This window comes from Astatotilapia calliptera, chromosome 16 (genome assembly GCF_964374335.1).
Source record: "Astatotilapia calliptera chromosome 16, fAstCal68.1, whole genome shotgun sequence".
Classification (NCBI taxonomy): domain Eukaryota; kingdom Metazoa; phylum Chordata; class Actinopteri; order Cichliformes; family Cichlidae; genus Astatotilapia; species Astatotilapia calliptera.
Genome location: NC_137437.1, coordinates 31,936,917 through 31,952,356, shown reverse-complemented (window position 1 = coordinate 31,952,356; position 15,440 = coordinate 31,936,917). Strand labels below are relative to the sequence as shown.

Here is a 15,440-nt window from a genome sequence, read left to right as displayed (position 1 = left end):
CCTTTTTGATCACAAGCAGAAGCAAAGATGTTTAATAATGCGAGTTTTATGATACACATCTTAAAGCCATGTCTTAGACTCCTGGTTGGGGGTTGTTGTGTGATGAGTCCATCAGTCATCTTACCTAAATGTGATCTATTGCATATTTATGTTCATCCTCTCACTGGAAATCAGACTCAAAAGAGATGATAGAAGGTTATACTGTTATGTATCTACTGCTGGGTAATGTGTCAATCAGCATTACCTTACACACTCATTGGTACTTGCTTCAATCACCGAACTGGAAGTTGAGAAAAGTTTAAAAAAGTTTATCTAGGGTACCAAGCAGTTATCTTGCCAAGTTGAAGGTGCCATATGTCATTAGTTTTTATGATCTCTGTTCACCTTGAATTAATTCCTGCATGGACACAGCCTAATGTGGTAGCATTTTCATTTAATTTTGAGTACAGGTATCCTGGAATAGGATTTTTGAACTGAATGCCTGAGCAGAAAGGCACAACAAAGAATATAGTTTTGAGGAAACTTTCATCCATCAAGGGGAAATCTAAATTGCTGCCCCCGTTGTTCAGAAAACCAGATCCAAACTATCTTTCATTCATCAAACCATCAAAACTCTGAACATGTGCAACACATACTGGTATGCCCAAAATGATCTCTAAAATTCAAGGAGAGTGCAAGTGACTGAGTATTGTGTGCTTATGGCTTATTTTGATGTGATTCTGTTTATGGGGTGTATACAAATGTCAGGTGAGTCACTAAATGTATCTATTTATTTTTAGAGTAACAATCTCATGTAAATCCGTAACCAGTTTGAAGGTGGAAACAGAAAGTAGCAAGCCCAAACAGGTCACCTTTGTTGTCCAAGTAATAATAATAATAATAATAATAATAATGGATTGGATTTTATATAGCGCGTTTCAAGGCACCCAAAGCGCTTTACAATGCCACGTGCCTCGTTTTCCATTCTTTGCCCAGGGTAGTCTAAAAGTTCAGTTTGAGAGACATCATTTCTTGACCAGTTACCCTTTTGTTTATCAAATCTTCCACTGCTGAGCACCATTTACAGTGCTCAGAGCCGCACTCTGCTTATACAAAAAGCCAAAGGACACGGAAGACACAGGTTATACAGTTGTGGCCACATTTCAGTTTCAGAATGGCAATAAAATCTTTTACAGTTATTGTTAAGTAAAACTGAAAATCATAGAAAATTACAAACCACCAAACCAAATGAAAACACTGGTGTCTAAGCAGTGTTTCACATTGTTCCACTGAATTTCACGCCTCATCCTTCATTTGAACTACTCAAAAAAAACAACAAAAAACGTTCTCGTCGTTGGACTAATTCCATTATTCAGATCTACTCACATGTACTGTAAACTCGTTTGTCATCTTTGCTGAATAATACGAACACTGAATCACGCATCAGGAAACTCACGAGTTTCACAATAACGGCCACACCCCAGTCAGTGCTGTCACAGCAGGTGTTTTCCATCTGCTGTCAAAAAGCAGCACACCTGCTGTGACATCACTCCTACGGTTCCTGCTATTGCTGTGGCATGTTTTGGTGATTCAGCCCATAGTGAGCAGATACATGGCGGTTTTATGCTCTGTGGGATTTGCTGGTGACTTACTGTTTCGTGGTGATCTGTAACACAAGACCATAACAAACTCAAGTGGTTGCAGATGTCAACAGGTTTTAAACTTTGCTGGTGGTTATGTAAGTAATGACCGCTGACTTTGATGATGGGAAAGAGCTTCTGTGGCTTTCGGTATCGGTGGAGATTCTTGTGCCTATACATGTGTAACGCATTAAAGTTTTGAGTGCATTTATGTTTCCTCCTTCGCTTTTCACATTTTCATTTCAGTTCCTCAGACTTTCTTTTTGGTTTTTCCTCTTTCACCCACGTATTACTTTGTGGGGTTTCCCCTCTCTTTTCTCTCATTGTCTGAGTCACACTCACACAATTCCTTTGTATCAGCCTGGCAAAATCACCCTGGCAAAAGTATAACTTCCTTCTCACTCCTGCCACCTGCCTCCTCCCCCTGTCTTTTTTCTTAATAAACTCTCACACCCGCCTCTTCCTTAGCGTTCTGCTCTTAAACACACACACAAACGCACAAATGCATGGGGAGATGTTGTCATCATGAATGAGGCAACAAGCTTCTGAGCTCAAGGTTACAAGGCAATAAAACTGTTTGGCGTACTTCATGGGAAGACTTTTGTTAAGCCGAGGAACGAACTGTGCTTCCGACTGGGGGCTTGAATTTGTATTATGCCCATCCATAGACATCAGACAGGGGAGGACAAACAAGGTCACATATCCAGTGTTTTCTTACGAGGATAGTAGAGCAGAAAAGAAGATTTGAATAGGCGCCACCGTTTCCTAAAGCAGGGCTCTCAACCACTCAGCCAATTTTCATCACCGGTCACAAACAACAGCATTGTTTTGGACTAGAGTCCACGGTTCCCAGGGAGGAACACTGTACCTCCTCAACACTCGGCTCCCTTTTGGAGTTGTCCCTCCTTGTCGCGCGGTAATTACTGTAACTGTCACTTTTTTTGTTCTTTCTCATCGAAGGAAGAAAATGGAAAGTCTTTTCTTTCCCCCCAGCTCTTCATTCTTTTCGCCGTCCCCTACCCGGCCGCCCCGCACGCGGGGCGTAAACTGTGTCCACTTCAATTACGACCTCATTTCAGGGGGTTGGGGGGGAAGGGTGGGCTCTGCAGGGGAGCTAGTCTGCTGGCATGCCTCCGTTTGTGCGTGTATGTGTGGGAGTGTTTGCGATCACATGTGTGGCTGTGGATGGGTTGTGTGTAGGGGGCATAACCTGAGGACAGGCTGTTATTGGGTGAGTGTTGTCCCACCCGAATCACAGTCCTCACTCTCATCCAATGACCCCCCGCCGCCAGAAGATCCTCGCACACACACACATGAACACAAATCTCAAGCCACCCTACGCCATGCTTCATTAATGCATCCCCTGCTTTCACTGTGTTTCCTTACCCTCCCGCCTCTTTTTCCCAGTGTTTTCCATCTTGCCTAGTTTGTGTTTTTCTTCTCTCCTTCCAGTGCAACATGTCCACCCACGGCCAGCGGGGAGAATGCTGGTGTGTTGACCCCTTAACAGGAGTCCAGATATCAGAGACACCTAAAGTCAGAGGGGATCCCAACTGTAACCAGTTTCAGGAGGTGCACAGAGCAATGCCCACTGCAGAAGCATCTCACTAGCGCACCATCAAAATGGGGCTGGGTTTTCTTCACAATTCCAAATTTATGAGGATTATTCATCAACAGGTGATGACTAAGCTCATACTCGTATGATATAATACTTTTTTAGGAAAGTGGCTTCAGTAAAAGAGCATAAATGCAGAGTGAACTACAGTATTTTTGCTGGTAAATGGACATTTTTCAGCAGTATGATATGTATTATAATCCACTCAAACTACAGTGCTCATTCTAGTCAAAAAACATGCATAAGCAACAACAGTTCGAGGCAGGGGGACATAAATACATTCTGATGTGTGTTAGGCTTAGGGTCGTCACCAAGTTAGATCATGATAAGTGTCCATCTAATACACACAGAAAAAATCTGGATTTCTTTTAATATTCATCCTCAGTGTCATTATAACTTCTGAAAATAACATGCTGAGGTCTTTAAATGATAGCTTGTTATCAGCTCTGTCAGTCCATCATTCTGGTGATTTTCAGCTAATGTAAAGCTGTCCGAAAGTAAAGCTTTTTAAGGAATATAAGGCAAACGCATAACTTTTAGGGCTACAAGTAAAGAGGCCATTCAGAGACAAGAAAAGCAAAATAACCATCTAAAAGGGGCTAAAATGGTTTGCAATGCTAAGGGGAACTGCAGAGTCAGCTCATTTTCTGCTTTTTTTTTTTTCATTTTAAGAAAGCTCTTTGACATTACACCTAGTCTGATGAAATCAGCATTAATCTGTTAATTATATAGACTTTCAGCCTAAACCTACTAAGGATTTTATCTGCATTTAAATGTCTCATGTAGGATCTCAGTAAGTGCAGTTAGTCTTTTTTAAGAGACTAAATATTATATTGGTTGTGCCTCCATATCAGAAGTCTTACACTGCTCAGTGATCGAAGCCCAAAGCTGGCAATTTTAGAAATTGAAGATGAGAGTCTACCATTATAAATACTGTCTAAGAATCAACCAATAGGAATGGAGCATTAAAATTCTAAACTTACTAGCGATCAAGGAGAATAAATGAAAAACTAAACGTGCAAAACAAAATGTTTGTGCTTCTGATGGAGCAGAAAATGCAGCTGAATTGTGATAGCAAAAGCTTGTTTGTAAGATGCTTCTAGTAGCTGTTTCCACAACGGCGTCATGGTGGACACCCCACAACAGGGATATAAACCTCATTTTAAATATCGTGCCACATACAGCCCACTTTGATCTTAAGTGTTAAGAATTGGTGTCTTTGCTGGGCCATTTCTGGCCCTCAGGCCTTATCTTGACACCACTGGTCTACAAGCATCAGACTCGATGTCCCACTCAAATTTATTCCTTCCATATCGCACAGTTGTAGCTCGCAATGAGCAGCAATGACATCCTAATGTGCTGGTGCATTTAGACTCACAGTGTAGCATTTTGGATAACTTTACATTTATGTTTATTAATCTACACTGCTACTGTTGTATAAATCAATAAATTATTATTAATTTATATAAATATAATAAATGACACAGATTAAATGTTATTCTAATGGCAAAATGGGGACAAACCCCCACTTATTCTTTAGCTGAGTGGAGAATCTTTGAATCGCTGAAGATGATGTGTGCACTATCTATACTCATACATTTTTTAGCAGTAATACTTGGTGAACACTGTTTTAATTAAGATAATTAAGTTTTTATTTCAAGTAATGCTTTCTCTGATTACCTTTTGCAAAATTTCATGTTGATGTGCAAAATGAAATAAAATGCTCTGCCCATGACTGGAACAGACTTGTTTGCAGTTTTTGGTTGTCATTTTTTTTTTTTTTTTTAAGATTTTGCAGTGAAAATGTTGTGTTAATTTAACTTTGACTGTAAAATCTGACATCATCCATGTTTTTCTTGGAATCCACACCCATCCGTATAATAAACTGCAGAGAGCTGTTGTTGTTTTTCAGCAGTTTGCCTGTCAACACTTACGATAATAACCCTGGAAACCGCTGTGTGGCCATTCCTATCGATACTGTGGACTGACATGCTTGTGTGTGTGTGTGTGTGTGTGTGTGTGTGTGTGTGTGTGTGTGTGTGTGTGTGTGTGTGTGTGTGTGTGTGTGTGTGTGTGTGTGTGTGTGTGTTGCCAGGGTTACTAATTAAGTGTTGACATGAGGAGGGATTAGGCTGACATTGACAAATGTGATACTAAGTGGTAAAGGTGTCTATGAATAAACCAGCCCATTCATACACACACATACACACAAACACCTACACACACAAAACCCCATGCACACACACTTTTGTACTGCTGCACATCATGACTTTAAGAGCGGAAACCAGTGTAAATGTAAGGATAATACTTATTACATGATTTGTAACTTACTGTACAGTGCTGTCTCACTCATACACGCTGAGAGGAAGAATGTTTGCAGACAGTTTTTGGCCCTTAAGGCAAGTGCTCTCATTGATTTCATGTAATCGTATTTCAGTCTCTGTTGCACTGTCACTGTAAAAATAGCAGTGCGTGAATCAAAAAAGTTGCAGGATAGTGAAGTTGTTATCTACGTTTAATTTGACACTTTATCTACATGAATGAATAGCTTTTGTGCCACGCCTATAGAGGTCTGTGTGTCTCTCCATGGATATGCCTCCCATCGCCATGCCTTACGATGTTACAGGCAGCATAACCTTCTCCAGAGCTTCTCCAGACCCTTTCACGTCTGTCACATGTGCTCAGGGTGAACCTACTCTTATCTGTGAAAAGCACAGGGAGACAAAATCCAAACTGGCTCCATGGTGCAGTGGACATGAGCACAGGGCACACTAGAGGATGTTTGGGCCCTAAAGCTACCCTCATGAAATCTTTCTCTGATTGTTTGGTCAGGGATATTTACACAAGTGACCTGAAGGATCTAATTTTGTGGCTCTTGCTGTTCCTGAGTAGATACTGGTCCTGCTGATGGGTTAAGGAGCTTCTGGAGTCCTGTCCAAGAGTATCTGCTTGTCTCAAGGCATCTCCTCTATGCTCTTGAGACTGTGCTGAGAGACATAGCAAACCTGACAAAGGTATGTATTGATGTGCCATCCTAGGGGAGTTGGACACTGACCCTGGTCAAATACAGAGCTAGTGAAAAAACAGTCAGAAAAGATGGGCTGGAAAATGTCAGTGCCCTCCACCTGCCAAACTGTTCTTGTTTTGAGGTTGTTTCATTGTTGCCCCTCTAGTGTACCTGCTGTTCATTTCATTAACACCAACGCAGTTAAAACCGAATACCAACCTCCTCTGCTACTAACTATTTAATTAATTTGACACTATACTCTGTGTTCCTTTAAGTTTTTGTTTGCTTTATACTCACCTTGTCTTGTTTTACCGAAAGTGTAAAAAAGTTGACCAACTGCACTGTCATAGAGTAGCAACTAGTCACTCATGAGGTAGGCCTGCCTAAAACATAATCTATCATACTTTTTGACTCTACTGGGGACAATAATTTACTAAAATTCAGTTTGTACTTAATAAGAAGTGAAACTCCCGAGCAATAAACTTATCAAGTGTTTACTGGGATTGAATCTCAATCTGTATTTTTTTTTTATTTGCTCCTGATTAGAATGAATATGAGTTGATCCCTTTGGAAGCCAAGGGACAAATTTTGAGCATCAAAGCTGTGCTGAAGCTAATTGTGGAGCGACAGAATTTAGACACTACTTTGATAATATCGAATAAGATTTATCAAGTATTCACAGCAGGTACTTTTAGTGGCTTGATCAAAAACAACTCTGTTGTGATATATTTTGATATTTTAGTTCCAAATGTAATATTTGTGTCTACATCAGCCACATTTACTTCTTTCTTCTAGTCAAATTGAAGGTTTCTAGCCAAAAAGTGGCATTGGCAAAAACCTCCAAGCAGCTGCCACTTAGAAGATGGTCCTTTGATTTGTGGCACTCAGGCTCTTAAACTTCATGTCAGCTCCAGCTAAATGTAATTTTACACTCAACAAGCAGGATGGGTGTTTTTTGCAGATTGCTCATCTGCAGGTATATACTTTATGTTCCTCAGCAGTCAATCACTCTTTTCTCCCTTTGACTTACATTTGACTTTGATTTACTTCTTTATTTACTTACCCTGGCCATCTGCAGCCATTCAGACATAACAGATTACTTAATTACTTATTTTACTTTTCATACAAGTGATATGTGTTCTCCATATTTTGTCTTTCCCTTTGAGCCTGGTTCGTGACACCATCTGGAGTAATTTATCCTTGGTGGCATGGCTCCATTCTGAGGCCTGGCAGTTCACACCTCCCTGCTTTTTCATGTGCATACATGGAAAGCCAGAGGCGGCGAGAGCACCAGCAAGAGCCTGGCACAAAACAGAGCGGCAGTGACAATGGATATCAGGCTGGTTAAGATAGACACAGCAGAAAAGGAAGAGCAGGTGGGTTGAAAAGTGGCTTGCAGATGTGCAACAAATGTATACAGGATTTAAAAGCCTAAATAATTTGCATATATATGATTTGCTCAATAAATGAAATATTTGTTTGCTAATAAAAGTTGCACTGAATGATTGGGCTTCCTTGAACATCTTCCTTGAAGTTTTTATTTTTGAAGTACATGTGACATCAAGTAGAAATTGCAAACACTGGGAAATGTCCCCAAGAACAGTCACCAGTGATTTGCCATCAAAATGATTCAAGACTTGGGTGTAAAAAGAGACTTCTTTGAAGTCCAGGCCAAAAGTGTATCATATGAGACCACTCCTGACTGGCTTTGGCCACGTAACCTTATACTTGTGCCCATGTGCCAGTTACTGTAGCTGAACACCAGTCCAATGCTGTATTTAATCACACTCCTGCTCCTTTAGCTACAGCCTCACAGCTTTGTTCAGTTTTTGTGACATATTTTATCTATTTTTTTTATTTATGCCTTGTTTTGGAAGAGAGTTTGTCATAAATGTTTGACAGCTTGGCTCAGTGTCGTCCGTGGATCCTCGGATCCTTCGCCACATCTGATGGTAGTTCGAGGCTGGTCTTTTGCAAAAACACGAATCAAAACAAGTGTCTTTTGTTTGGGCTTTAATAGATCTGGCACAATGAGCTAAGGAGGGTAGTTTTGCAGAAGGATTGAGAGTGGGGGTGAGAATCTCTGCTTGCTTGGTGTTTTTGAGTGTGTGAGTGCATGTGTATGTGCAAAAGCACACGTACTGTATGTGTGTATTGGCACAGAGAGTCCAAGATCCGCCCTACTTTCAGGCTACTATTTCTTTTGTTAGCATTCAACAAACTTCCCTTGATATGTTGATGGTGGGTCTGTTACTAAGACTCCCAGAAGCTGTACTTGTTGAATGTTAACAAAATAATTGTTGTTTTATCTGTGCTGAAATGATAAGGTGCTCCCATGTTAGCAGGAAGTAGAAACATTAACTCTCAATATGGACAAAAAAGCCAATTATTATGTTTCAGCTCAGCAGGGCAGGGAAGCCAGTAACAGTGCTGAATCTGCACAGATGTGGTTATGCAGGGGCACGAATAGAGGAACAGATAATGAAGCTGTATCTTAAAGGGGAATTACACTTTATCCACTACCTTCACACAATACCAGAGTTCCTGAACACTCTGGTATTGCATGAAGTGGATTCAATAAGGCCAAAACAAGAGGAAGTTAGCTTTCTGCTAAATACAAGAAACAAGGCTTTTGGCAATTAGCTTCCACTTACCGCTTATTCAGGGTCATACGGGACTGGAGAAATCCAGTTATCACGGTGAGAGAGGTAAGGTACACTAAAGACTAGGGAACACGTTGGTACAGTGTTTATAACATCAAGGCATGATTATCTTGGATTTGGATTCACCACCAGGCCTTTCTGTGTGGAGTTCACGTATTCTCCCTGCACCTGCATGGGCTCTTGGTGAGTACTCTGGCTTCCTCTCACAGTCCAAAGACATGCATGCTGTGGCAATATGTGTGAGAAAAATGGTTGTCTTCTTCCTACTGTGTTAGCCTTGTAATAGACTGGTGACCTGACCAGGCTGTACCTCTCCTAGCAGCGCTGATCTGCCGCTCTGTTAGGTTGAATTTAAAATCCTTTCTCGTACAAAGAAAGTCCTAAATGATCAGGCCCATCATATCTTGAGCACCTCATGGTGCCATATCATCACAACTAAGCACTTCACCTTCAGTGTGAATGCTGTGGTTCCTCGAGTTTCAAACAGGCAGCATCTTTACTTTTTACTCTCTACAAACTTTCCTTTTTAACAAAGATGGTAGTTAAGCTTGATCACGTGACCCCGAACAATCCCTTAGTTCAAGTTGTTGGGGAATTTTCCATGATGCGTTGAGCATTTTGTATCCTCTCCCTCTTTTTTTCTTGCTTCCCATGCATTTGCACGCAACTGTTGCATGCAATAATAATAATGGGTCTTCAGGTTTTTTTTAAAAAAAAAAACTTTACGTAAACATAACAATCTAATATCAGGCAGAAGAGTCATCCGGCTCTTATCATCTCTGTAATCTGAATGTCAAATAAAAAAGTGTTTGATTAAAAAATACACCTATTTTTTTACCTTACTGGTAGCAAGTTGCCACACACAAGTTAGGCGATTTAGTTAGTGCTGGTTTATTTACACATGTGCTCAGCTTATAGCAGTTTGCCTTTTCAGACGTCATCCAATGTTATCCTGGTAATCCGTGTTCCAGCTTCTCCACATACACACACTGCGGTCCCTGCATGTTACTGTGTAAAATAGGAGAATCATGATTAGATGATGGCTGACAGATGTACCAGCCAGCCTCTCCTGGTGCTGCCCCTGAACCCTCTGCTCCACCCCTCCCCTGCAGCTGAGCCAAAACCCCACCCCACTGCTATACTACCGTTACAGTGAACCGTGCAGTCTTCAAGAGACAAATAGGTAAGTTTTGCCTTTTGCATTCTGTGTTTTGTCCTGGTTATTGCCGATTGTTTCTCCATGCTCCTCTTTCTGTCTTCTGTTTCCACTCCCTCACTAACCAGTCGTAGAAGATTTCTGCCCATCCATGAGGTCTGGTTCTGATGGAAGTCTTTTCCTGTATAAAGGGAGTTTGTTCTCCCCACCAACACCAAGCACTTATTCTCTCTATAACATTGTAGGGTTTTTTGCTTTATGATATAAATAACCTCTAGACAACTCTTTTTGTGACTTGGTACTATAAACTGAACAATATAATAGAAACGACTTGAACTTCATAGTAACCCCATTCTACCACCCTCAGCTGTAAGTGACCTGGAGCAGTGCTTGTAACATTATGTACTGTAAGTTGGCATTAATGCTGCTAAACAGCCAAAATAATTCTATACACTTTCTTCCGGGCAAAAAAGTGTTTTAATGTAATCAGATAAATACCCAAACTCAAATAAAATGGCCTGCATTTGGCCTGCATTTGTATAGCGCTTTTCTAGTCCCTAAGGACCCCAAAGCGCTTCACACTACATTCAGTCATTCACCCATTCACACACACATTCACACACTGGTGATGGCAAGCTACATTGTAGCCACAGCTGCCCTGGGGCGCACTGACAGAGGCGAGGCTGCCGGACACTGGCGCCACCGGGCCCTCTGGCCACCACCAGTAGGCAAACATGGGGTTAGTATCTTGCCCAAGGATATTTGACATGCAGCCAGGAGGCAGCCTGGGATCGAACCACCGACCTTCTGATTAGTGGCTGACCTGCTCTGCCACCTGAGCTACAGCCACCCCAAAAATAAAACAATGCTATGACTTTTGTTTTTTTACATGAAAGCTGAGTTTGCTCATAAATGGATTCTGGTAATGCGTGTTGATTGGTCAGTTAAGGATTTGTGATAAAGTGCCCTTTCTTGATGGTACCAAGTTCCAGGTAAAAATTAATTTGCTTCTTAAGTTAAACTAGAAACTGTATGCTTGTGTAAGAAACCGTTTATTGTTGTGATTGAAAGTAACTGCTGTCAGAGAAAATCAAAAATACCTAGACCATGGAGCCCCCAATCTCATTCGCTGTCTCATTTAAAACTTTTGTTGATGAAATTTCACAGATTCGCTCTGATTCCTTTTAAAAACAATTGTTTAAAATATAAAACTTCATTCAGTTGTTAGAATGATGCAGATTACGTTTTTATATTGCTGGAATCTCCCATAATATTGAGAACGTCTACTAGACTGCACCGTAAGGTTCTCTTTCTTGGCTTGAAGGATGTCAAATCTTAACCCGTTTGTGCCCAGATTTTTTTCAGAGTTGTAAGGCATATCATTTTATCAGTTGAGTCCCTCTGAATCATGTTATGTATTTATTTTTTCCATTTTGTACTTTTTTTTGAAGAAAATAGCATTTTTATGACTGGCAACAATTGTTGCCAGTAGTCACACAGCTTGTCACTAGGTCAAATGTCACCTAATAATAATAATAATAGAGAAGTAATAATAATATAATAAGAACAAAATAATAATATAGTCATAATAAATAATAACAAAAAGGTGGAGCCTCAGGTTCCCCCTGTATAAAATTCAAAACATCAAACAATTTGAACTGATTTCTTTATTCTCAATTTTTTTATACTCAAAAACTCAACAAACATTTTTTTCTTAGAACCTCTAAAAACATATATACATATATAACATATTTCTTCCCATACATTCCATCATCTTTCATGCATGTTCTACTCAGTGTGGTACTTCTTGAAGCACTCCACATGTAGTGGCACATCACACTTTCCACACGCAAATGATGTGCGTCCGCCGCAGTTCTTGCATCGCTTGTACCTGCTACCAGTGTTGCAGGGCCAGTGGTTCAAATTATCAAACCTGGTGGCATCAGTTATCGCCACCGCCATTGAAGATCTTCTGCCCTGCCTACTTGGCTTTGTTCCATGGCGCAGGAGGAGGGTCTGGGCTACCAGCCTCTGGAAGGAGAGGAGATCCTTCTCCCCGCTTTTCCAGGACCTAAATGAATGACAAAACAAGCATGATAGATGCATGAATGTGCATCGTTTCATCCTTTCTACAACGTCATGCCCCATATGTAGAATGTTCTGTAAAAGCAATATCACACTTGAGTTTGTGATGTTGGTCTGGATATCATCACTGTTGCTCTTGTCGACCGAAGAGCACTAGCGATGACCTCGAGTCAAACATCACCAACTCGATTGTGATATCACTAAATAACATACAGCCTTGTGTACCTGTAATAGCACCAGCTGTTCACCATGGCACTGTTCAGGGCCCAGCTGAAGCATGGCCACCACCACTTCTTGGACCGGATGTTGACTCTGTAGCGGCTGACAAACTGGTCATGCAGGTCCACTCCTCCCATGTGTGTGTTGTAGTCCTGGATACACTTGGGCTGTCTGACCTTGTCCATAGTCCGCTTCTGTTTATTCCATCTCTTCGCCTCAGTTTCGGTGAACTCCCTCTCCATGTTCGACACCACGGTGACCACGCTGTTGTCATTCCACCTTACAATCAGCTTCTCTGCCTCAACCAGATACTCAGCATCTCCTCTGGGTGTCTTCTTGAAGGTCTGGGGTGCTGTGAAGGGAACGTTATGGAGCTGAGTTTGTCGCATCGTGCCACAGCTGCCATAGCCTCTCAGGGTCATCTCATCCACCAGGGACAGGGTTGTGAAGAGGTTGTCGTGGTAAAACTTGACTCCAGGTGGCACTTCAGCTTTCTCTGCCAGGCCAAGGCCAAGGCCAGCTTTGGCCGCAATTTTGATTTTTTTGAATTTCCTGTCTTGGTTCTTAGTTTTGTGGAGCATGGGCCCAACAATCTGACTGGTCACGTTTTCATTTGTGCCACTGACCTTTCTAGTCTCTGTCTGACTCACTGAGGATGAGCACCCAGGATCATCATCGGGGGGATTTGGCAGCTGCATGTCCGAATTAGGTAGAAAGCCTTCACCTTTGAGTATTCTTGATGGGAGGCGGTTATGGTCACCAGTGGCCTCATCATCAGATTGGTCACTGTCACAGTCTGTGTCATGTGCGTGCATTTCTGACTCAGGCACAACTGTGATGTCCGCCACAGTTTCAGAGTCCTGCAGCATGGCCAGGATCTCTGCTACGGTGTACCTAAGGAAAGGACAACATACATGTTAGCTAGCAAGCGAATTTTAGCTAGCAAGAAAATGATGTATGGTAATGTATAAAAATCCTATACACAGAGGCCTTGAATACCTGTGAATTTATTTAGCTAGGAATTATTCTAAAAGGACTAAAATGAGCCATTGTACATCATTCTACAATTTTAAATAAGTAAATTAGGAGCAATCCTGCAGACAGTGTTTTCCTTTAGTTAGCGACATGCTATGTGCCCACTGGCAACTTTTGTTGCCACTCACAGAAATAAGCCCATGAACAAAAAAATATTTATCCTAGGTACAATTTTTTTGGGGAGGGTTACTCTAGAGACTTGAATGATTAAATAATTATAAATATGTTTGGGGGGAAAGTCATAAGAAATTTATGAAAATTACCTCTTTCCAGGATGATTTGCATCCGCCATGTCTTCAGCCAGAAAGAGCGGGAAGCAGATGATGTCATGCGATAGGAAGCACTTGGAAACGATTTTTTAAAAATCAAAACCTTTGTCTAAGTTGTCTACTAGCATATAAGTGGAAAAAGTTGCATTAGTACCTTTGAGATTTTTTATTGTGAGTCGAAAATGACAGTGATAAACTTTGGCAACAATTGTTGCCAGTGGGGCAAAACGGGTTAATCTCTAAATATGGTTTACTTAACACACATTTGTGGGTCTCACTGTCACATCCGATCCACGATGAACAACCCACCATTTGGGATTCTAGGTCTTAGTCCATTTGGGATGAAAGGGCTTGGATGAAAACTAGAAAACTAGCAGACACTTGTCTGCCGTCTTCTACCACCAGCACTGGCGGATTCTATCACTAAGTCATGTGATTTACTCCCAACTGCCGTACTTTCTTTCAAATCTCCTTTCATCTCCATCTCAGTGATGACAAGAACCACTATTACCTCTTAAAGAGATAGTATTATACAAGAGCACAAGCAGTGATTTGAAGAGATCCTAAATACGTAGTGTAAACATCTGCATGCCATTTGTAAGCTTATGTCTTTAAATGTCCCATCATCCTGTCTAAAAGTCACATTTAATGAAGTGAGCCACAGGCAACGCAATGCACAAGCAACTAAAAGCATCTCCAAAGCTTTTTGCTTGGGATTTTTCAGCACTGACCATTTGTTTAATTGTATAATTGAAATACAGTACAGAAAAGTATCCCACCTTAGGTCTCGCATGGGCAGAAAAGTGCACAGCACAGCAGTTTGACTGGATTTGGGATGCAGTGAGGTGCGTGAGTTGATGTTAGATGTAGACGTCCAACGTTGTTGGCCTAATTATCTAATAAAAGGGGCATAAATGCTTTGAAGTCCTAAGTGCAGTTGTCAGTTTCTTTGAAGGCAAATAGTAATTGTCATGTACACTACCTCACAAATCAAATCTTCTACACATGTTTCCTCCTCCCTGAAGTCAAAGCAAGCGCTGCCCCTGGTCCCCACACACACACACACACACACACACACACACGCACACACACACACACACACACACACACACACACACACACACACACACACACACACTCATGGAAACATACCACAACAACCTTTACAGCACCCTTGATCTGCTAGCTACACAGGAACTCCTGGATCCTTCTACCCTTTCATGCCCTGCTTCAGTCACCCACATCTGGAGTCAGTCAAAGTCTTGAGGTCCCCAGGGAAAGATTTTGGTGGCCCCCTAAAAAAAGAAAAGTCCTATTCTGTCACTTCCTTAAAGCCACAAGAGAATAAAAATGACCAGACACCCATCTTCAGAGATGCATGCACATGTCCTTAGAGCCCTTTAATGTTTAACTGAAAGCCAACAGCTAATCAGAAACTGGCATCTGTGCTCTTTGAGTGCATTTATATCATGTTTTTCAAAAGATGGTTGTGACAAACACCTGGATGGTGAAACTGCTTCACATTTAGTATCCACAGAAAATACTTTCAAAGATTACCATATTGTTTCCATATCTTCCATATGCACGCAACTGGATATATACGTCTGTGTAAAGAGGTGTGTCACAGGGAGCGCATTCTTCCTTTAAATGCTGATAAAGGCAGGTTTTCCATAACATGATTAAGTCTCCTTCAGGCTACAGATCTCTTCTTCCCAGTCATTTGAATAGTGAGCCGGCCCCTGTAGATGTTATCCCCCCCGAAGTTCAAACTC

General features: G+C 41.3%; 1 protein-coding gene across 1 annotated transcript in view; it reads left to right on the top strand.

Annotated features, from left to right (window-relative positions):
• Window positions 1–4,969, top strand: part of LOC113008034 (insulin-like growth factor-binding protein 2-B) — a 28,801-nt gene extending 23,832 nt beyond the window's left edge. Inside the window, exon 4 of the mRNA XM_026145150.2 lies at window positions 3,072–4,969. Coding sequence (XP_026000935.1) covers window positions 3,072–3,230 — 159 coding nt within the window. The 3' untranslated portion in view covers window positions 3,231–4,969. The remainder of the gene's footprint in view (window positions 1–3,071) is intronic.
• Window positions 4,970–15,440: the final 10,471 nt, after the last annotated feature.